The 21744-nt window shown below is 55.1% G+C and overlaps 5 protein-coding genes across 27 annotated transcripts in view; 2 read left to right on the top strand and 3 right to left on the bottom strand.

Annotated features, from left to right (window-relative positions):
• RBMS3 (RNA binding motif single stranded interacting protein 3) overlaps positions 1 to 21744 on the bottom strand; it is a 1727904-nt gene that overhangs the window by 1146288 nt on the left and 559872 nt on the right. The gene's annotated exons all lie outside the window — the stretch shown is intronic.
• Positions 655 to 5714, top strand: RNF39 (ring finger protein 39). Of its 2 annotated transcripts, none has more exons than XM_041733625.1 (4): positions 655 to 1191; positions 2631 to 2653; positions 2859 to 2950; positions 4578 to 5714. In XM_041733625.1, exons 1-4 carry the CDS (start codon positions 829 to 831, stop codon positions 5162 to 5164), a joined length of 1065 nt encoding a protein of 354 aa, XP_041589559.1. In that variant the 5' UTR covers positions 655 to 828; the 3' UTR covers positions 5165 to 5714. The 2 variants fall into 2 exon arrangements, with proteins under 2 accessions (XP_041589559.1, XP_041589558.1); XM_041733624.1 differs by having other exon boundaries at positions 658 to 1191; positions 4575 to 5714.
• PPP1R11 (protein phosphatase 1 regulatory inhibitor subunit 11) lies at positions 5657 to 8351 on the bottom strand. The gene is made up of 3 exons (XM_041733635.1): positions 8124 to 8351; positions 7252 to 7360; positions 5657 to 6878 (listed from the first exon to the last, which is right to left on the bottom strand). Exons 1-3 carry the CDS (start codon positions 8190 to 8192, stop codon positions 6676 to 6678), a joined length of 381 nt encoding a protein of 126 aa, XP_041589569.1. The 5' UTR covers positions 8193 to 8351; the 3' UTR covers positions 5657 to 6675.
• POLR1H (RNA polymerase I subunit H) lies at positions 9263 to 12208 on the bottom strand. The gene is made up of 5 exons (XM_041733636.1): positions 11920 to 12208; positions 11738 to 11838; positions 11308 to 11417; positions 10187 to 10255; positions 9263 to 9618 (listed from the first exon to the last, which is right to left on the bottom strand). The coding sequence occupies exons 1-4, from the start codon at positions 12053 to 12055 to the stop codon at positions 10231 to 10233; spliced, it is 372 nt and encodes a 123-aa protein (XP_041589570.1). The 5' UTR covers positions 12056 to 12208; the 3' UTR covers positions 9263 to 9618; positions 10187 to 10230.
• Positions 12445 to 16091, top strand: LOC121478541 (putative uncharacterized protein ZNRD1-AS1). Of its 4 annotated transcripts, none has more exons than XR_005984511.1 (3): positions 12445 to 13661; positions 14722 to 14797; positions 15303 to 16091. XR_005984511.1 is itself a non-coding variant. In XM_041733627.1 (3 exons), exons 1-3 carry the CDS (start codon positions 14322 to 14324, stop codon positions 16044 to 16046), a joined length of 1041 nt encoding a protein of 346 aa, XP_041589561.1. In that variant the 5' UTR covers positions 12445 to 14321; the 3' UTR covers positions 16047 to 16091. The 4 variants fall into 4 exon arrangements, 3 of the variants coding, with proteins under 3 accessions (XP_041589561.1, XP_041589562.1, XP_041589563.1); XM_041733627.1 differs by having other exon boundaries at positions 12445 to 14542; XM_041733628.1 differs by having other exon boundaries at positions 12445 to 13370.

Genomic DNA, 21744 nt, shown 5'->3' on the forward strand with positions numbered 1-21744 from the left:
GGATGGGCTCCACTGCTGCTTATTCCCTTGCTATGTGAACTTGGCAATGCCAGCTCTCCGCACTGCCATTCACCAAGAGAACATACTGAGAAAAACTGAGAGGAAGGACTAGAAAGAGTGACATGGGAAGACAGTCATAGGAGAGGCTCTGGGAGCCAGCCAGAGGTGCCCCCACTGGGCCAGGCAGGAGAACACCTGCTCCACCCCTTGCCCCACAGCCTCAGAGAGCTCCTCAGCCCTTAATAGGTAAGGCAGGGAGATGGACAGGAGTGTCACCCCGACGACAGCAGACAGGAGCCAGGAGCCTCCAGATATAGGTGTGCCAGCAGCTGGGGATGACTCACGCCCTGGCCATGCAGGCACACATACCACAAGCGGCTAGGGCACCCTGCCCACCGGCCCAGGGCAGGCCCAGGGGAGGACAGGGGGCTGCCCTCCGCACACCAGGCCTAGTGCCCCAGGAGCTTCCCCTCCCTACCACCCCTCGGTTCCAGGCCCCAGAAGTCCTCTCCCTCCTCCACCCCATTTCCCACCCGCCGCCCTCCTTCAAACCTCAGCAGGGAAGCCAGAGAAGCAGGTGAGGGGTTGCGCAAGACCTGATGTTTACCTGCCTCAGGGACCTCCTCCCCCTATAAAGCCGGATGCGGCGGGGAGGGCGGAGGACAGCGAGGTGCTGGGAGACACAGGCCTTCCCGGGAGGGCGCCGGAGGGCGTCAGGCAGTGAATGCGCGGGGCGCAGCGAAGGCCGTCCAGCCGGCGAGCAGCAGGCGAGGGCCGCCCAGGGCGCGGGAGGACGCGGAAGGCCGGACGCCTGGGCGCGCGTTCCCCATGGAGGCGCCCGAGCTGGGCCCGGGGCTGGTGGAGCGTCTGGAGCAGCTGGCGACGTGCCCGCTGTGCGGGGGTCCCTTCGAGGACCCGGTGCTGTTGGCGTGCGAGCACAGCTTCTGCCGCGCGTGCCTGGCCCGCCGCTGGGGAGCCCCGCCCGCCGCCGGGGCCCCCGCGCCACCCCCCGCCTGCCCCTGCTGCGGCCAGCCGTGTCCCCGCCGCAGCCTGAGGTCCAACGTGCGGCTGGCGGTGGAGGTGCGCATCAGCCGAGGGCTGCGCGAGAAGCTGGCGGAGCCCGGGGCGCGCGCGGGGAGGCGCCGAGGGGGCCGCATCCCCACGATGGGCTGCCTGGACCCGAGCGGAGAGGTGAGGCGGGGTCCCGGTGGGTGACCTGCCGCCGCGGGGGTTAGGCGCGGGGGCTCCCGGCGGCGGGGCTCTTCTGGAAGTTTAGGCAAGGAACGGATCAGAGGAATGCAAAGGACGGGGGAGAGGGGGTGGCGAGGCAGGATGGGGGGGGATGGCGGGTGGCTGACCACAGATCCCGGGGGACGCGCCGGGAAGGGTCGAGCAGGGGAAGGAGGTGCCACTGACCCCGAGGTCAGGGGGCGGCACCTAAGCCCCTGCGCTGACCGCGGGAACGCCAGGGCATGCGGGAGATGCGGGGGACGCGCGGGGAATGGACACCCGGAGGGAGCCCAGGTGGCCGCGGCCAGGAGGAGGACGGCCTAGAATCAGACCTAGGCTCGGCGGGGGCGGGGGGGGGTGTGCATATGGAATGGAGGGGCTGCCAGAGGAGGCCGGGCGGGAGAGAAAGCAGATCCACACCCTACCCTCCTTCCCCCGTAGCGTCCAGGGGTCCCTCCGGTCACTGCCCCCAGCCGCTCTGGGCCCTACTTGTTACTGGACCTCTGGCTCCCCCCCTCCCCCCCGGGGCCGGGAGACCCACACCCCCTGCGCCCCCGCACCCCTCACTTCCTACATCTCTGCACCTCTCCACTCCCCTTGGCCCCCCTTGCCGCACCCCTCTCCGCCCCAACTCCCTGCCACCCACCAGCGCCAGTCCCTTGCCCGACCGGCAGGCGTCCTGGATTCCTCACTGGCTTCTTCCCAGCAGCCTAGTCAGTCTCCAGTCTTGCTTCCACACTTTGAAGTCTACACAGACCTAATTAGTTCAGGTGTAATTGGCATCATTAGGCAAATTCTCTTTCCTCTCCTCCCTTCACCACTGCAGGTGTGCTCCAGTCATACCTGAGAGACAGTGATGGGACGGGGGGCCTGATATTTATTTGGAGGGGGGCGGGCAGCATCCATTCTGGTTCCCATGGCACCCCAGGACACATCCAGGTCCAACTCCTTGGCCAGTGTAGACAGACACAAAGCAAAGGGCCCAATAAACGCCACTGGGCTTTTATGGCAAGAAGGGAAGCAGCTTTGTTATAAGGCTTTTATACCAACTCTTAGCCCTGGGGCTCCAGGTGTTTGGTCTGGCGTGAGGGACAATCTCAGGAAGGTACATAAAGATAGAATGAGGCTGGGGGAGGCAGCAGGGAAAGGTGAGAACTCCGGAAGGTAAGAGGGCAGAAACAAGTCCTGGAGAAGGCTAGGGAAGGAGAACCCTGGGAAATGGGCTGGAAACAAAGGCAGTGGACAATGATGGAGAGGAAGGAGGCACAGGGGGACAAAGAGGCCAGAGATGCCAGGGATCTTAGCCACTGAGAACCAGCTCCCCAAGGAAAGGGAAGAGGGGAGAGCCCCCCAGCACCATGCTCAGGGCTCACATCCATGTTTTCTTCTGCCCATCCCAGGATGTAAGGAAGACGTGGAGGAGGTGAGTTCCATTTTACTGTCCCTTCCTTTCCACTACCAGTGACTGCACCCATCCCCTCCCCATGGGCTCACATCTCTGTCCACATTCACATTCACGGACAGGTCTTCTGGATGGGAACTCACCCCTTCCTGCTCCAGAGATGTGGGTGGGCATCAGGGCGGACGGTGTCTCCTGATTTTCTGAACCTTCTCCCTCATCTGTCCAGATTTGATGTCCCAACACCCAAGTCATCTAACTCAGATGATGACCTCCCCGAAGACTATCCAGTGGTCAAAAACATGCTCCACAGACTGGCAGGTAAGGAGGGCAGGCGGGGCCCAGCTGAGTGAGAGTCTAGTTCAGGTGTGCTCGCTCTGCTCCCTCTAACACGTTCAGGACTACTTTCATGTCCGTGTTGGCGTCCTAGGGCAGCCCTCAGAGCACCACCTGCTGAGGGCTGCAACAGCAGATGATCCCAGTCCCACAGTTCTGGACATAGACGATGGAAACACAGGTGTTGGCGGGATTGGATCATTAGGGCGTGGGGGCAAATCTGATGGGGCCTGTCTGCTGGCGTCTGGGAGCTGCAGATGCTCCAGGGCCTATGGGGTGCCTTCTCCCTGTGTCGTCTTCATGTTGCTTTCCCTCCATGCTCATTTGTCTCGGGGTCCAAACCTCCTCTTTTTGTAAAGACACAAGTCCTATCAGACTAGGACTTAGGGCCTGCCCTAACGGCCTCACTTTAACTGAATGAGCTCTGTAAAGCCTCTTTCCAGCTGAGTTCACATTCTGAGGCCCTGGGAGACTGCTGCATATCTGTTTGAGGGGAACACCTCTAACAGTGTCCACCACGGCCCGCAACTCTTACAAACAGCCCTAGAGGTCAGCTGCTTCTGCATCTCTCTGCTTCTGGGGCTCTGGGCCTTCCCTGCAGCTCCTAAGGAGTTGCCCAACCCCCACCCCCATCCCCATGACTGCAGCAGCCCTCTCCCTTCTTTAAACTGCCTAGAGGGGTGCCTGGTTGGCTCAGCGGGTGGAGCCTGTGACTCTCCATCTCACAGTTGTGAGTTAGACCCACCTTGGGTGCAAAGATGACCTAGAAATAAAATCTTTAAAGAAACAAAACTTGGAATCCCTGGGTGGCGCAGCGGTTTGGCACCTGCCTTTGGCCCAGGCCTCGATCCTGGAGACCCGGGATCGAGTCCCACATCGGGCTCCCTGCATGGAGCCTGTCTCTGCCTCTCTCTCTCTCTCTCTGTGACTATCATAAATAAAAAAAATTTTTTAAAAAAGTGTAAAAAAAAAGAAACAAAACTGCCAAAGATGCTCCACCCTCTCCGTCACCCACCATCCCATCCAAACCCAGACTGTTTCTAGCAACCCAATAGAAAAACCTCTCCTCAAAAGCAAACCATACATACATGGCTCTGAATACTCCTGGTCCCTTTAGCTATCACCACCTGCCCTTTCTTCCTCCCCCACTGTAGCAAGAAGCTAGTGCACTCGTACCTCCCCATGGGGTTGGGGGTCTCCTCTCCATTCTTCAGAACCATCTTCCCATCCTGCTGAGCCAGCTCCCCACCCCCACCCCCAGATGCACCTAGTAAGAGTAAGGGTACAGTCTACTCCTCCGGTTAGGTGGACGGCTTCACTCTTCTCCCAGCCCACACACAGGCAACCTCTCCTTGGCTCTCACACTGTGCCCCCTGCCCACCAACGAGGTCCTTCTCCTAGTCCAGGTCCACTGGAGTGGCCCATCAGTGCTGGCTGAGCGCTACTGGGCCCTGCCCTCCACCTGTCTTCCCCTACTCTGGCCCTCCACGCCTCTGGAGCTGTCGTGGGGCATCCCTGGGGCCCTCTGCTGCACATTATCGGGCTCATCCTGCCAGGAACCCCTTCGGCCAGCCCCTCAAGCTGTTCTCTCCCGCCTCTCTTCATGCAGCAGATTTGACCCTGGACCCGGGCACTGCACACCGCCGCCTACTTGTCTCCGCCGACCGACGCAGCGTCCAACTAGCCCCCCCGGGGACCCCCACGCCCCCGGATGGTCCTGCGCGCTTTGATCAGCTCCCGGCGGTACTGGGCGCACAGGGCTTTGGGGCTGGCCGGCACTGCTGGGAGGTGGAGACCGCGGATGCCGCCTGCGGCCCAGACTCCTCTGCGGAGGACGAAGAGGAGGAGGATAAAGCCAAGGGCCGCTACGCCGTGGGCGCGGCCGGGGAGTCAGTGCGCCGCAAGGGCCGCGTGGGGCTGTGCCCCGCGGGAGCCGTGTGGGCTGTGGAGGGCCGCGGCGGCCGCCTGTGGGCCCTCACTGCCCCTGACCCCACCCCAGTGGGTGGTGCCGGGCCCGTGCCACGGCGCATCCGCGTAGACCTTGACTGGGAGCGGGGCCGTGTAGCCTTCTATGACGGCCACTCCCTAGACCTACTCTTCGCCTTCCAGGGGCCAGGGCCCCTGGGGGAGCGCGTTTTCCCGCTGCTCTGCACCCGCCACGCCCACGCCACACTCCGCATTGTGCCAGCCGAAGGCTGAGTCCACCCCACCACCCCAACACCCCTCCACGGGGAGGCTTCCTCCTGCGCCAGGGAGCCCCCTCCCTTCCTCCCGGGAGCACATCCACCTGTCCCCTCCCTCCTTCCCACCTGATCCCTACCCAGCACCCCAGCCCTGGCCACAAGGTAGACAGGATGGGTACCCGCAGCAGTTTACTCCCGGCCCCCACCCTGCCTCCTCTCCAGATGGGCCTGGTCCTCCTCCACAGCTCTAGGGCTCCGGCTTCTGGCCTGGTTTGTGTCCTCTAGGAGGGGATAGGCCAGCCCTACTCCATGGTGACTGCTTCCTATGCTCATAATCTTTTCCACTTTGGGAACTTGTTAGGGCTCCCCCTGCACATGCTCATAGTAAGGAACAAATGGTGCTACCTCTCCTTTCCTCCACCTGGGAATGGCCCAGACCCCCAAATTCATCCTTGTATATAGCTTCGCATCTTTCCACATATGTATAAATGGGCCCATATTAAACACGTTTTGTGATGTTGGGTTATTTATTTTGTGCATCTGTGGCAATAAATGAGATCTCAGTGGTGGTATGGATTTGACTCATCTCTGCAACTGTGCATGGCACACAGGCCTAGAAAATGTCAAGATCCCAGTAAGGAGTGGGAAGGGCTGAGAGCTGGACATCTGGGCCTTGGAAGGCAGGAGGATGAGGGTACTGTCTGGGACATGCCCCTTCTCTGTGCTCCCTGCATTTTCTTTCCTCTCTCAGGGACCCAGGGCCCTGGGACTGTGCAGAAGACGGAGGAGATTGTTGGCTCTAAGTGACCAGTCTTCAAGTGTTGGCAATCCTTTATCTTATGAGAAGGGTGAGAAGAGGCCATACCTGTTTCCTTTTGCATCTCCCATTAAAGATGAGAAAGCACAGACCTCTCTCCCTCAGCTCCTCTGGAGGGCATGAGGGAGGAGGACAGGAGAAGGGAAGGGTCGGGAGCTTGCTGGGAGCCCTCCGGTCTCCCAGGAAACCTTGGATCCCACAGGTAAGGACGAGGACTTCGGGTGATATAAATATGTAACTGGAAGAACTCTGAGCCAGGATTAACAGGCATAGCTGGGGAACACTGCCCCCAATCTGACAGGGACCCTGGCAGTGGAAGCCGGGGCTGCTGAAAACCCCATTTCAGTGTTTGGGACTCCAGGAAAGAATGCAGGGGGCCACACACGATAATTGGATCCTAGGACAGGTAGTTTGGCAGTGAGAACGAAGGGGAGAGACGAGGACCGTGACGCCTGAATCCCTGGAGAGCAGAGGATGAATACTGGAAGGAGAAATGAGGGCTGGGGGAACCCAAAAGTCTGGGCTCTGGAATAGCAGCAAGTTAGAATTCCAGGATCTCTGTGGCCCCTCCTCTCTATCTTCCCTCCGTCAGGCAGAGGAGCAGGGAGAAGGGCTGAAGAGGGATCAAACCATGTGGGTTTAGTCCCCAGGTAGCCACATGAATACAGTCAGGGCCAGACAAACACAGGAATGGTGGGGGAGAGAGGAATTTAGTGCTGCATTGGCCCTGGAGGGGGCTGGGAGGGGTCAGGAGGCTGCGGAGGGCTGGTGGGGCTTGGTCCTGGGGTTGTACGACGCTGTCCTTTGCGGTGGCCCCGAACACAGTGTGTATGACCACAGCCTTCCTCTTCCTCCTCATCACTCTCAGTGGAGCTCTCGCCAAAGGCCCGAGGTTTCTCGTAAATACAGCAACCTGGATTCGGAGGGAGGAGCCCAGGAAAGGAGCACCAGTTAACATATAATCAGTTGTACTCCTATTGGGTGTCAGCACTGGCTTCTTCTCCTTCCAGGGTCCAGCTTCTCTAGCCCCGCTGCCCCTGGGGCTCAGGCACACAAACCAGCCCAATCCCAGGCACTTCCATGTCTCCCCTATAACCTTAATCCATGTCCCCGAAGCCAGAGAACCACCCAGGCTGTGACAAGGCTGTTAGCAGCTGGGGGCCTCAGGGTGGTCAGATGTGAGAAGGAAGGCCAAGAGGGGTGGGGGCACAGAGGAGGCACCTGGGCTCCCCCACCCAGAGCTGGGTGGTGGGGTGGGGACGGGCAGCAGGGCAGTGAGCACTCACATTTGGATGAGCGGCGCCCCATGTGCTCATTGTCCACAGTGTCACTCGTCCATTCTACCTTCTTCTCTGGCTTCCGTTTCCGCAGTTTGATGGTCAGGCTCCGGTTCTCCTGGAAGGTGGGGAAAGACAGACATAGCCATCTGGTCCCCTCTGGCCGTCCCTTCCTCATCCCTCCCTGGGGGGTCATGTCTCCCAGCACCCCGCACCCCAGTCCATCAGGCCCCACCCAGGGTGGCAGAGGGGCCCAGCGCAGGTGGGGTAGTGCACAACAAGTGTGTGACCTCCGGGTCCCTGGGGAATTCTGCCGCTTCATATTCTGTGTCCATCTCAGCTTCGTGGACAGAGAAAACACAATTCCTAACCTTGGAGGTCCCCGCACATCTTCAAGGGAAAACTCAGCCCTCCCTGTTTCTCCATCTTCCTCCCCCCATCAGCCTCGGTGTATCTAATGCTCGAGGAGGATTTTCTCAGCGCCCAGGACCTAACCTTCACCTGCGGCTCACTGTGAGGATCCCCAGGCCTCCCCGGGCTTGCGCCCCCACCCGTGCACCCAGCCCCTGCTCCTGTCCTGCCAGGGCCCTGAACGAGGCGCCAGCCCAGCGCACTCCGGGTCCCGAGCTGCACCTCTTCGGATTCCCACATCATGCCCCGCGCCCTCGAGGGGCGCCCACGGGCGGCCCCGACCCAGGGGGCGCCCCGGGTCCCCCGCCCCGACTCAGCCTGCGGCACGCCTTCCGCAACGGAAGCGATCCCCCGCGGCTCCCGCGCCAACTCCGAGTCCGCCGCCGCCGCCGCCCCCCGCAGCCCCGCCCCCACCCCGCCCCCGCAGCCCCGCCCCGCCCCCGGCCGGCCCCGGCCCCCGCCTTTCTCACGGGCTCAGTTGTCACGGTAACGGTGGTCTCAGTGACGGTCTCACTCAGCCCGGCTCCTGCCTCGGCCATGGCTGAGGCTGAGGAGAGGGCAGAGGGCGGCAGGGGAGGAAGCGGCCTTCCCTCGCCCGCGTCTCCAAGCTCTAAGACAACTGGGAGCCGAGTCGGAGGCGCAGCCGGGATCCTCCACCTCCCGCCCCCTCCTCGCAGGCCTCCGCCGCCCCGCCCGGGGATAACCTGCCCAACTCCACTTCCGGCTCGCGGCTTCCGGGTGCGACACCCTCCGTCGTCCCCGTTTCCCTTCCTGGGCACCAAAGGTCTCTGGACGCATGCGTCGCCGGGGTAGTTCTCCCGTCACGTGACATGGGCAGGTGCCGCAGACAGCCGGGACGGCGACACCGCGGGGAGCGGACGTCTGCGCCGGCGCGGCCGCAGACCCGGCAGGAGGGCGCAGGTCCCTGGGTGCAGGGTATGGGATGCGGGCACCGGGACCCCCACCGCGCAGCGCCGGGTCCCGGACTGGAGCACCGGCCCCGGAGCCCCAGCAGGTGCAAGCACCAGGTCAGGACTGGGCTCCAGCCGTGCTGGGGTACCTTAGGCGCCGCCGGGAATCCCCCTCCCCCTCCTCGGCCTCCCGAGTCCTCTGGGGTCCTGGTGGGTGTAGGAATAACGTGCGGGCTCTGAGATGCTGACGTGAGCGAGACTGCGGAGCGTGGCGGTGAAATCCCCTACCGAGTGGCCCGCAAGAGCTACTGACAGCAGAGGCCGAGCTGCGGTCCACGGAGCACCTGCCTTTTTGTCGGGCAGAGATGGCCAAAGGGGCCTGGTTGGCAGCTGCGGGTGAGGCCGGGTGCGTGCTGCAGGCATGAGGCTCTGCAGAGAAAGCTTGGGGAGCCCGCACCAGCCGCGGCGGGAGGGGTGGGGGCCGCCGGCGGCGAAGGTGGCATCCTGCAGCAACCGGGGAGGGGACTCTGTGGACGATACATGTGAACAGAAGTGGGCAGGGAAGTCTGCCCTGCCCGTCCCATCAGTTCCCACTACGTCGCCCGGGGCTCAAACACCTCAGGGAAAATCTCAGAGCTCAGAACACACAAAGGACCAGGCAGTGTGCAAGCCAAGGAATGCAAAAATAGACTCCAAACTAAGTTTGAATGTTTATTGTGGCCGGACTACAAAATTTCGTTCAATGTGATAAAAGCAAGATACAACTTGTATGTGTAGTAAAGCCCATTAAAAAAAAAAAAAAAAAAAATCTCTCTGAAGTAGGATTCCTTGTCATTTTTTACAATACCTTTCCATATATGAATTTATCACAATGAATATACATTACATTTATGTCAACAGCAATAAAAAAACACAATTTTCAAAATGTCCAATGTGTTTAGTATATACTGGTAAACCTTAGTATCAGACTTCTCCTTGTTCCAGCTCACAGGTCAGACACATCTGGTTACGTTATCTGCTTATCTCCCAGCATCTGGGCTCCTGCTTTGTTTCCCTAAACTCAGGAACCAAATACATTTAGTCATGGAATACTTGTAATTACTTTAAAAAAAAAAAAAAAGATTTACTTATTTATATGAGAGACAGAAATAGAGGCAGAGACATAGGCAGAAGCAGGCTCCCTATAGGGAGCCGGATGTGGGACTCAATCCCAAGACCTGGGAGATCACACCCTGAGGTGAAGGCAGATACTCATCCACTGAGACACCCAGGTGCCCATAATTACTTTTTATATTAGTCTCATTCCTGCCTCCATTTTTTGTCTTTGGTAGTTTCCTTTTTCCCTTTTCCTTCTCATACACTAATTTATACTATATTTTTTGTAACTGATATACTTAAAGAATATATTCTCTGTAAATCCATTTAAATTCCTTTTGGAACAAGACATTATAAATAACAGGTATGTCTGGCTTATATAGAAAAACGTAACCTTGATAAAGAAACTCAACTACAGTAGGTGTACTGTAGGGACAATGGTAATGCCCACATGATAATCTCCGTCTATGGGAGCAAAGCACTGCGACCAGGATAGACAAAGCATCTAAGAACCCAATATCCCTCACCTTTCAAGGAAGAGGGAGAACTGATAAGGTGCCCAGAAAGAAAATCAAGAGTCTTCCTTCTCTTGGAACCTATGGAGAAAGAAAGGACTCATTATATTTAGGCACAGAGGTTTTAGCAGTATAAGACAAACATTCACTTGAAAAATTAAGGAGGGAGTTTTATTTATGACATTGTAGACGACTAGCTCCCCGAAACAATCCTTCAAATTCAAGACAACTAAAAATCCTGGACTAAAAACCTAAAGGACAATGAGATAAAATCTCACACAGATCAAAATGGTTAAAAGTAATAAGTCAGGAAACAACAAATGATGGCAAGGATGTGGAGAAGTGGGGAACCTTCTTGCACTGTTGCTGGGAATGCAAACTGGTGCAGCCACTCTGGAAAAGTGTGGAGGTTCCTCAAGAAGTTAAAAATAGAGCTACCCTATGACCGGGCTGGATGAATCTGCACAACCTGTGACTGTTATCTTGGGGTTGAGTTCAAGCCCCACAGTGGATAGAGATTACTTAAAAACAAAATCTTAAAAAAAAAAAAAAAAAAAGATTTATTTACTCATGAGAGACACAGAGAGAGAGAGAGAGAGGCACAGACACAGGCAGAGGGATAAGCAGGCTCCATGCAGGGAGCCTGATGCAGGACTCGATCCCAGGACTCCAGGATCATCATGCCGTGGGCTGAAGGCAGTTGCTAAACCACTGAGCCACCCAGGGATCCCGAAAGCTAGGTCTTGATAAGCGTGGTGAAAGTACAGAACACCGAAGACAAGGAGTTCTCAAATGGTTCAGGTCTCTCTGGTTCCTGAAATCACAGGTGATTCTCATAAAAGCAAGAGCACTGGAACAAGCAGCAGGATTCAACACGCAGACCACCCAGAAATACCTGCCTTCTCTCGGTTCTCATTCCTTTAAATAGCTTAAAATTTGCTTCACTGGCTATAAGAAAAAACTAACAAAAATGTTCTTTTTCAAAAATGAAAAAAAGAAACACAAATGTCCCTGTTACCTGAAAAGAGGACAGGACCAAAGGAAATAACCGTTTCTTGGGTACAAGAGGGAAGTCACAGGACATGTGTGGTTAAGGACCAGAGGGAGAGGGCAGAGGGCCAGAGAGGGCACACCTGCAGCTGGTGCAGGTGTAGAAGACGGTCTGCCCCTCGTCAGCTGAGCGCATCTGTCTGGTGTGGTAGGCCATTCCCTCGTGACCACATCGGGAGCAGCGCCTGTCAACCTGGCAACCAAAGGGCGAGGGGGGGGGGGGGGGGGGGGGCGGTGTCAGGGAAAGCCAGGATGACCCCTGCTTCTTACAGGGATCTCACTGCATGCTCTCCTCCAGCACCCCTGCTTCAAAGACCCCTGTTTCCCCAGGCCTCAGCACTCAACCCTGCAGTTCTTCCCGCTCTCCCTGTGGATCAGTGTTGGCATCACTCACTCACCATGGGTCCCTGGAGGTCGGGCTCCTCCTGCACACCCGTTACCCCAGGCCTCAGCACTCAACCCTGCATGTCTTCCCGCCTTCCTCGTGGGTCAGTGCTGGGGTCACTCACTCACCACGGGACCCTGGAGCTCCGGCTCCTCCTGCACCGGCGCGGGCACCGCCGTCCCCACCTGGTTGAACACGATGCGGGTCCTCACCACCTTCCCCTCGAAGTCTGCGGAGCAGTAAGCGCTGGCTGCGGGCACCCCCGGACCCCCCGCCGCCCCCCGCGACCCGCCGCTCCCGCGCCCCTCACCCCGCACGGGGACGCCGAAGCCACAGCGCACACAGGTGACCGTGTCCTGGGCCCCGGGCAGGGGCAGGACGGAGCCGCAGTCCGGACAGAAGTCCAGGTCCGACTGGAATCTGGAGCCGGAGGGCGCGGGGTCCATGGCGCAGAGGGTGCGACGGCGGGCAGCTCCGGTTCCGTCCAGGGACCCCAGCGGCTGCGAACCGAGCCCTCCTCCCTGGACGCGCGAGGCTCCGCGTGAGGACCAGCCGGCTTAGTGCGGTCCTCCAGGGCAGGTGGGAGCACCCGCCGAGCAGAGCGGGCTAGAGCGGCCGCCGCGCAGTCGCCCATTGGTCGTGACGTCACAATCCCTCGCCCAGACCGCAGTCTGCCGCGCCGGCGCCCTTGGGTGTAACCTCACAATCCGGCGCCCCGACTGCTGTCCGCCTCGCCGGCTTCTGTTGGGTTGTGACGTCACAATACGTCGCCCCGACTGCTGTTCGCGGCGCTGACGCCATTGGCCGTGACGTCACAATCCGGCGCCCGGCGCCCCGAGAGCCCCAGAGTGGGGGACGAGCGCCGTTGGAGGCGGACGGAGGTGCCGAAGCCGGGATAGGAGTTCGGGTAATGGCCGCTGCGCCTCCGGACACTCCCTCAGGAAGAAACCCAGGCCGGGGATACGTATTTTCTGGGACCCAACCTCGGGAGCGTTGCTTCTGGAGATGTTGCTGAGCTTCCCGAATAGCGCCCCCGCCGCCCAGAGCCAGTGGGCACGGTTCCGCCCCGCCGGCCTGACCCGCTCTAGGACGTGCTCTAGGACGTGCTCTAGGAGCAGGCCGGCGGGGGAGATGAGGGCGGGGGGCGGGGGCGGGCGGCCCGGGCCCGAGGCTGACTTGGGGCCGTCCCCCTCTGCCGCGTCCAGTAGCCCCGGGGCCGCCAGCCGTGGGTCACCGGGGAGTGACGAGCGCGGTTGCCGTTCCCGAGTGTGAGGCTCACGGCCGTCAGGGAGCCGAGCTGCGTCCGCTCGTCAGGAACCACCGTCTGCGGGGGCACTAGAGGAGTTTCTGAGTCCCTGCCCTCCATGGCTCCCGTCCGCCTGTCCCCGCAGGACGTCGTTCTGTCCGACTCGAAGGGGGCGGTCTGCCGTTTAGACCGCGAACGTTAAAATTAGCCTGTTTCCCTCTTTGACTCTGTGTTCCCGACTCCGTGACCGTGCAGTGCTGCTCCACGCAGAGTTCAGCGCGATCCCGGTGGGCCAGTGTCGTGAGGCCTGGGCCTTTCCAAGCACAAGTGTCTGTGGAGCTGGGGCGGCACCGTTGGAAAGGATGCTGTGACCTCAAGGGGTACAAAGGACACGGTGGAACCCGCCATGAGAGACCCACACAGGGCATAGGACTTATGGTGTCTGCACCTCCAGGAGGACTGGCTGATGTTTCAGTAAAAACATGGACATGGCACCTTAGGAGCAAAGGAGAAAGGTGCTCAAATACCAGCGACAAGGGAACCAGAAGATGAGTTCTAAAAACTGATGTTGAACACAAACCGTGCTGGGTTGTGTTCTGGAAAGTAATAGGACGGTTACCTTTGTTAAATATCAAAATAGGTGTCCATGGACAGATAGGAACATACGCAAGAAAGTCAGCGAGATCCAACAACTGATACCAGGCTCATTCCAGTAACAGAGACACATCGTATTTGTCAATCTAAATTATAGGTTACCTCCCCTTTACAGTCTAAATTTCAGCATGAAAGTGTTACAAATGATACAGGTATCACCATGGAAACCCTGGCTGGTTTTCAAGTGACTTAGGATAATGTTTAAAAAATGTTGTGTTCAGAAGAAGGGAAAATCACTGTTATGTAGAATAGTCCGGAAAGACTTTACAGAGACTTGGGCTTGATCTGTGGAGGAGAGACCATTGCCAATTATTGAGGACTTACACTGTCCCAGGCTCTTTAATCTAGTTTGTTTGTTTTTTATAAGATTGAGAAGCAGACCTTTGTCTCCCACATCCATCTTATAGACCAGGAGACTGACACATTGTTACTTGCCCAGAGTCACACCTCAGAGGTGGTGTGATTAGCGTTCAGACAGCCCTGTCAGGCCTCAAAGCCCATGCTCTTGCCATAAAGAGTCTGAAGGGCACAGAGATGAGATGCCAGGCATCCCCAGGGGCTTCAACACGACCTCACAGTAAACTCACAGTACACTGGGGATGACATATGAAAGGCTGGCAGTCTTCACTTGTGTTGCCGTCAGCTTGACCCACAAGAGAAGAGGGACCACTAGCCAGTGCCAAGCCACGAGACTCAATGGGAATGGTCTCATGGATTTGGGATGAAGGATGAGTGGCAGTGTAAGGCAGGGACACGGAGTCGGGGTGACCAAATAAGAACAGAATTTCAGAACGGAAGGCTGGAAAGCAGAGATGCTATATGTGCTGATAGAGGCGGAGAGGGTCCGGACCCAGAAACTACAGAAGGAGGATGGACTGCGAACCCTGGAGTCAGGAAACCTCTCCGAAGACAGAGCCTGGGAGGCAGAGCAGTCTGATGGAGAGGTGCTGGGGCAGCACAGTAGCAAGGAGCCTATGTCTTCCCGGCCCCAGACTCGGGACTCAGACTGGTTCACGTTGAGTCCTTGGGAGATGTGAGCTTCTACTTTCTGTGAAGGGCTTACGTGCTGGTCCCAGATTCTCCACTGTGGTAGTGCGGTGCTTTCTCATGGAGGAGGCAGACTTGTCAGTCAGTTTGGTTAGGTCAGTGTGTGGGAAGATGTGTCCTGACGCCTCCCACGCTCTAATCTACCTCTGCTTTTTTATCTTACAGTTTGGCCTGGGCTAAAGCATCACCAGACCCTAGGATTGCCGTATACCAACAGTCCCCACTGGAGAAAAAATTCCTGGTAAATCATCTTCATGTTGTGCCCTTGGGAACTGCTAGGAGAAGGAGCCTTGGGTTTAAAACCCTGTGCAGGTGACCCCTCCCTGGCGGGTGTGTTTACCTATATCCATACCTGCAAAACAGTATTCTGTTCAAAATGCCCAACACTAGGGCAGCCCGGGTGGCTCAACAGTTTAGCACCGCCTTGGGCCCAGGGCGTGATCCTGGAGACCCAGGATTGAGTCCCATATCGGGCTCCCTGCATGAAGCCTGCTTCTCCCTCTGCCTGTGCCTGTGCTTCTGCCTCTGTGTGTGTGTGTGTGTGTCTCTCATGATTAAATAAATAAAAATCTTTAAACAACAAAAAGCAAAATGCCCAACACTACATATTTTAAAACTAGTGATTAATTTTGGTGACCAGTAATTCAACTCTGAGAGCTCACAGTTTCACATAGAATTGATGGGAGTAAAAATCACAGTGATTATGCCAAAAAAGCATTATAAAATTCTCTGCCCCACTTTGACAGAACCTGGGTGGTGTGCATAGCACGGCAGCACGGCAGCTGATAACCCAGAAATACCAGGAGGAATACGAAGCACTGTGCAGGGAGCAGGCTCTGTCTCTCGACTACTGGCTTGCCAAGGCAGAGTCCTATTACAATAAGAGGATAGTGGAGATGATGAAAGAACAAGACACAGGCCATGAAAAGAAATTGGAGGGAAGGATGACCCAAAACCTAGAGAAACTGAAGCGGTATTACTTGGTTCCTGACCGGGAGTTGAAGCACATAGAGAGGCACGTACACCGCGTGGGGCAGGTCAGCGAGCTCAAGAACAAAGCAAGTCGGCACCTACCACGGCCTAGTGAAACAAAGTTCCCAAGGATCCTGCCAGAAGAGCGTGGTGTCCTGGGCACACAGAGGAGGAAGCAGGTAAGCGAGCGGGAGCAGATACAGATCAAAGATCACCAGCAGCGCATGCTCCAGGGAAGAGAGGTCCTGGAGCAGAGGCTCCAGGAGGGAGTCCTGCGACAAGGCCAGAGCCAGAGGCCCACACGTGACCGGTGTGCAAGAGCCAAGAAAGAAACCAAAGAGTTTGAAAGCGTTACCGTATACCCTCTCTTCCAACCACGCGGTCAGAGTCGGATTAAAGTGAACGTTCTCATGGAAAAGAATAGAGAGGAAGCCATTACCATTATAAAACCACATCAAAGAAAATTCTTAACGATGCCGCCCTTTCTGCGAAGCCAAATAGGAAAAATAAAAGACTAGTAAAGTTTCAGTGCGTTTGTAATAAAATCACGGGTCTTAAGTGAACTTTTGTTTGCAGTACTCCTTCTTGTCTCTCCCAGAGTTCATGGATGTTTGTATCTGATTCTGGAGCACCAGCTCTGGATGTGAAGCTGGGCAGAGTGGGTTTTACTTACCTAGTGTTTGCTGGTGCAGAGTCTTGACGTCCAGGGTCCCCACCTGGTCAGTGATGCTGAGCAAGGGATGCTCCACCACTCCCCCTACTCCCAGCCCTGGAAGCTATCACGTGAGATCTCTGTAGGTCCGCCTATTGTCACAGCTTTATGGGGAACTACTGACCAGGCCCTCAGCATATGCTGCAACCCACAGTTTGTGTGAGCAACTGCACCTGAGAGTGTCCTGTGTGCGCCATGTGGCCAGTATGAGGTCCCTGCCCTTGGGTAGCATACATGTGGTGGCCACTCAGGTGCTATGCAAGGGTGACGACCTACCAGGTCCCACTGAGCCGGAGGGTAGTGACCGCCTAGGTGATGTGCAGGGAGGGATGCCCCACCAGGCCCCACTGAGCAAGAAGGGCTGTTGTCTCAGTAAGTAGTGACTGCTCAGGTTGGTTCCAGCTCCATGTGTCACTTTCTGTCGCCCATGGAAACATCTTTCCAACCCACACTCATAACTCAGGAAACAAATTCCTGCATTGAGTGAGAGTTGTAATCACCAAGCAGAATGAAATGTATTGGTTTCACTTTCAGTTCATTGTCTCTCCAGACACCCAACAGGCAAGGAAGGTGGGCTTGAGAGTCGGTGAGTGGAGCATCAGGAAGGGAAATGGGACCCCTCCTCAAGCTGTGCTGGTCCTGATGCAGGAGCCCCACACCAGCAGCTTACTGGTCACCCTACTGCACTGGTGGCAGCCTCCACTAGGCTTTTCCTCAGGGGTAAGACTATTGGCTCTCCCCCTGAGCCCTCACCCCCACCTGCTGTGCCTCCCACTCGAGGCTCACCCCATGCAGTCCCTGGCCTCCCACCTCCATGTCTTAGGGGTGGATCCCCTGCCCTGTAACCATGTGTGTTGTCAGAGCATGAGGGGCAGGAGGCCTGGAAACCCAGGTCGATGGGGTAGCGGTACCCCTTTGAGTTGACTGGGACCAAAGAGCAGCCTCATACATAGCTGGAGGGGAGCCTGGCCGGCTCAGATGCTGGAGCCTGCAACTCCTGACCTCAGGATCCTGAGTTCGAGCCCCACGTTGGGTATAGAGATGACTTAAAAATAAGCTGATGTTTCCTGCAAGGATTTTCAGGCTGGACACATTGGTGAGGTCAGCAGCCCCATTTCTCCAAATCTAGCATAAACGCAACTGGTGATGGCAAGGCAGTGTCAAGCTCATGTGGCTAAGAATAAAAGTCTGAAGAAGGGCTTAGTTTGGCCCAACCTGATTCCATCATCTCCCTTGCCAACAGCTAGCCTTCCATCCCCTGCATGGAGTGTGAGCAATGCTGTAACCAGCCCCAGCCTTGAGATTGTGACTCACTCAATGCTTTCCTTTGCTCCTGTATTATTTTTTTCTCTTCAATGTGAAATGAACATACAAATGAAAACGTCTGTGTACAGTTGGAAGAATAGTAACCTGTATGGGTCCTGCTACCTGGCTGAGCTAAAGGCCATGCACTCACCCCTGCGAACCGTCCTGTTCCTCATCCCTCCAGGCGTCACTGTCCCGACCATGTGCGGATCATCACCTTTCTGTAGCACTTGCCATTGATGTATGCATCCCTAAGTGACATAATTGTGCAGCTGCCGATTTATGGATTTATGGACATGAAAACAGACTGCATATAAAAATCTCCTCTACTCAATATTTTTGAATTCACCACTTTGAGCTGCAACCCGTATAGATCATTTTCTTTTTTTTTTCCCCCCTTTGAAACACTTGATTTGCAGGTTAGCAAGCTCCATTGAGTGTCCTGCAGCCTACCTGGCCGTCCCTTCCCAGGCTCTGGGAGCTGGAGGACTGCCAGCGCACTTGCCCATCAACCTCATGGCCTCAACTTCAGCATCTCTGTCCCCCAGTCACCCCTGGTCGGTGTGTATTTCTGGTGCAGTTCACTGCATGACAGGAATATGCCCACCCTCATTACCTGCTCTACTGGAGGTAATTTTGGTTTCCAGTTTTTGCTTTTCCATTTTTTATTCTACAAATAAATGTTTTATTCTGTAAATGTTTTTTAAAACATGTTTCTGGTGCACAAGTGCAAGAGTTTGCCCAGGGCATCTAAGCATGGTACCTTCCTGTGATGAGCCTAGTCCTGGAGCTGCTTAGATTTCCACTGCACTGTAGTCCATACCCACAAGCCTGTAGGGTCTGTTCAAATATTTGTTGAAAGAAAGAGGACATTTCTTCAAATGTTGCCTGCTAGAAGCAGAGCTGTGTGTCCAAGAGAACCTGCCCTAAAATACAAAAACAGCTGATAATATGCTGCTTCTATCCTGTCCATGCACAAACATAGTCAAGCTCTCTTTGTTTCAGTTGAGATACTAACATATCTTTATTTACTTATTTGTTCTTTTAATACCCTCCAATAAAATTCATAATTTTATTTATTCCCTTAATAGAACTTTCTCTGGTGTCTTCCAGACAAGGGCACCCCATGCCTTCTTCTCAAGGCACCTGGCCACATAATAGTTTCACTGAAGTCTGGATAAAAGGGTTCCCCAAGGAGGAGGACAGGGAGCTGAAATCCTCAGAGACACTGGGTAAGGAGTTAGTAGTACTTCTCTGTTCTCTGCTGAGTGAGAGTTCGGGTTTGTCAGCCCTGGGGCACGCTGGCATCCCCCAGTAGAGTTCAGAGCTGTGGGATTTGCTCTGGGCTCCAGCTCTGCCACAGATTGGCGACTTGAGGAATGGTTCAGTATGTCTATGATGGAGATAAGAGTTTCCTCACCCGGTTATCCCAGTGGGATAAGTGACCACATAATGTCATGAAGTGTCCTGGTTTTCTTTCCCTACTTTCATACTGCACTGTAAGCTCCTACCCAAACAGAAGTGCAGGGACCCCACAGTGCAAGTTGAGACTTCAGAAGAAAGATACAAATGAAAAGAGGTCAATTAGTAGACAAGGTAAAATAGCAAAGAGTAGAACTTTTCGGCAGATAACAAAGCAAGTTTTGCCAAATGCTTATAAGTGGTTTGAAATCTCTGGGTGCAGGATATGTCGGTGGGTGAATAGAGACCGTGGAAGGCCTAAACATTCAGAGCCCGTGTATGGATTCTTGGTGATCACATGCTCCGCTGACAGGGGTGTAATGATGAATAAGACAGGTCCTCTGCCCTGTATGAACTTACAGTCTAGTAGCAGAGATTGAGATAGACAATCATTACAGACATACTGAAGTTGTACAAACCAAGAGAAACTTTTTTTTTAAGATTTTATTAAAAAAAAAAAGATTTTATTTATTCATGAGAGACACCCTGAGCCAAAGGCAGACGATCAACTACTGAGCCACCCAGGTGTCCCCAACTAGGAGAGACTCTTAGCTCTAGGAAAGACACAGGGTTGCTGGTGGGAGGGGGCTGAAGGTATGGGGCACATGGAGGATGGGCATGAAGGAGGGCATGTGATGGGGTGAGCACTGGGCGGGACAGGCAATGAGCATGTTTTATACGCTGGCCAATATTTAAATTACAAAAAGAAGTAATCAAGCCAATGGAAACATTCTAAGTGCTTCTGAAACAGTAGAACAGGATGCCCAGCCCTGCAGTAGAGCTGGAGAGCCTCTTGAGAAAGCTTCAGGGAGGAGGTGGGCACTGGCGCTGATGGTAATGGGTGAGAAGGGAAGGCCGGCCAAGAACAGCAGGTGCGCAGGCCTGCAGGTGACTGGATAGGATGCAGGGCTCGGGCGGGGGCTGTGCAGGAGGCCACGAACTGTCGCCTCCATCTTGGCAGCACTTTGACTTGGACATCTGGAAGGCCAGACAGGCAAGAATGGGCAAAGGGAATGGAAGTTACTGACAGGAAAACAGCATTGAGAAGCTGCCATTCAGTATTTGTTGTTGTGTCACTGGCATCCACCCATTGTTCAAACAGGATTGGAGGAACACCTGGGTGGCCCAGTGGTTGAGCGCCTGCCTTTGGCTCAGGTTGTGATTCCGAGGTTCTAGGATCGAGCCCCACTTTGGGCTTCCTTCAGGGATCCTGCTTCTCCCTCTGCCTGTGTCTCTGCCTCTCTCTCTCTCTCTCTCTCTGTGTCTCTCATGAATAAAATGTTTTTTTTTTTTTTTTAAAGTAGTTGGAAGAGGCAGTCCGTCCGGGTGGCTCAGCGGTTTAGCGCCGCCTTCAGCCCAGGGCCTGGTCCTGGAGACCCAGGATCGAGTCCCATGTCAGGCTCCCTGCATGGAGCCTGCTTCTCTCTCTGCCTGTGTCTCTGCCTCTCATTCTCTCTCTCTCTGTGTGTCTGTCATGAATAAATAAATAAAATCTTTAAAAAAAAATAAATAAATAAAGTAGTTGGATGAGGTGTATCTGAAGAAGATAAGAAAACCAGGAGATGTTATTGGAGGAACGCACCCAGCTGATACTGTTTCCTTCAGAGTTTTCCTGTGTGAATGTGGCAGGAATTTCCAGCAGGTAAGGTGCAAGGGCGGAAGAAGGAGTTTCCTTCATATGGCTTATTTTCCATGGGTAGCAGGAGCCAGGTCATCTGTTTAGATGATCTGTTTAGAGATAGAGGAAAAATAAGTCTTGAATAGTGGATTCCCACTGTACTAGGGATCCTGGAATTCCTTACGATAGGCTCGGGAGTCTCCCCTGTAGGAATGATGCTGGTCATGGGGTGAGAGCACAGGGGATACAATCAAGGATACTGTGATAGCATCGTATGGGTCAGGGCAGCTATACTTGTGCTGAGCCAGGCGTGACACACAGGCTGTGCAATTGCTGTCACACACCTGAAACTAACAGAATGTCACATGTCAACTACACTCAAATTGAAAAATATAATACTGAAAAGTGTGATGAGTCAAATACAGCAACTTAAGTTCAAATTTTGTTTGCAAGCCTTAGAAACTAGCTTGGATAGGTGTAAAGACAAAAAGGAAAATCAGTAGAAAGAATCTTTAAATATTTCATATCCCTGGGCCTTGCGGCATAAGTACACCTACCAACTTTTGTTTCTGTATCTTTCCTTGTACTTGCTCCTCCTGTTGTGTGTTCTCTTAGTGGGAAATGGCGCCTCTCCGCTTCCTCAAAACCTTATCCCAACACCCATTCTTTCTCTTTTGAAGCTGACTGCTCCTTCTCAACTAGGTCATTCCTCTTGAATTATATCCTCAAATCTCTCCCATCTAAATAAATTATGAGGTGTTCCCTTGCAGTCCTTCAGAGCCAGGCCTCTCAGGAAGTCTGTGGAAGTTGCCTGCCTTCTGGACCCAGTGCCCATCAAGCCACCAAGTCCCCTTTGCTGAGTCATCAAGGAGCTTCATGCAACTAAAAGCCAAGGGTAGAATGGAGGGTAGAATGGAGAAAGGAGAAGGTACTAACAGCAGGCAGAAGACCTGGCAGTCCTTTGGCAGCAAAGGTGGCATGGAAGAACCATCCACAGCTTGAGGGTAGGAATCCAGTGCTTAGAAACTAGGAGGGCTGAGGGGTGGCAGAGGGGCAGAGAACCAACAGAGCCTGTTTGAGGCACTGGGCAGATCACCTACCGTACACGGTGAGCCAGCAG

The sequence above is a fragment of the Vulpes lagopus genome, chromosome 19, assembly GCF_018345385.1.
Source record: "Vulpes lagopus strain Blue_001 chromosome 19, ASM1834538v1, whole genome shotgun sequence".
Classification (NCBI taxonomy): domain Eukaryota; kingdom Metazoa; phylum Chordata; class Mammalia; order Carnivora; family Canidae; genus Vulpes; species Vulpes lagopus.

Bases quoted from the DNA above. Each gene is read 5' to 3' on its own strand.
- RNF39 (XM_041733624.1), top strand. From the start codon at position 829: ATGGAGGCGCCCGAGCTGGGCCCGGGGCTGGTGGAGCGTCTGGAGCAG. The intron at 1,192-2,630 runs GTGAGGCGGGGT...TGCCCATCCCAG, and splicing joins GCCTGGACCCGAGCGGAGAG to GATGTAAGGAAGACGTGGAG. The intron at 2,951-4,574 runs GTAAGGAGGGCA...CTCTTCATGCAG, and splicing joins CATGCTCCACAGACTGGCAG to CAGATTTGACCCTGGACCCG.
- LOC121478541 (XM_041733627.1), top strand. From the start codon at position 14,322: ATGCTATATGTGCTGATAGAGGCGGAGAGGGTCCGGACCCAGAAACTA. The intron at 14,543-14,721 runs GTGAGCTTCTAC...TTTATCTTACAG, and splicing joins ACGTTGAGTCCTTGGGAGAT to TTTGGCCTGGGCTAAAGCAT. The intron at 14,798-15,302 runs GTAAATCATCTT...CCACTTTGACAG, and splicing joins CACTGGAGAAAAAATTCCTG to AACCTGGGTGGTGTGCATAG.
- PPP1R11 (XM_041733635.1), bottom strand. From the start codon at position 8,192: ATGGCCGAGGCAGGAGCCGGGCTGAGTGAGACCGTCACTGAGACCACC. The intron at 7,361-8,123 runs GTGAGAAAGGCG...CCCACCTTCCAG, and splicing joins TTACCGTGACAACTGAGCCC to GAGAACCGGAGCCTGACCAT. The intron at 6,879-7,251 runs GTGAGTGCTCAC...CTCCGAATCCAG, and splicing joins GGGGCGCCGCTCATCCAAAT to GTTGCTGTATTTACGAGAAA.
- POLR1H (XM_041733636.1), bottom strand. From the start codon at position 12,055: ATGGACCCCGCGCCCTCCGGCTCCAGATTCCAGTCGGACCTGGACTTC. The intron at 11,839-11,919 runs GTGAGGGGCGCG...ACTGCTCCGCAG, and splicing joins CTTCGGCGTCCCCGTGCGGG to ACTTCGAGGGGAAGGTGGTG. The intron at 11,418-11,737 runs GTGAGTGAGTGA...TTTGGTTGCCAG, and splicing joins CGGAGCTCCAGGGTCCCGTG to GTTGACAGGCGCTGCTCCCG.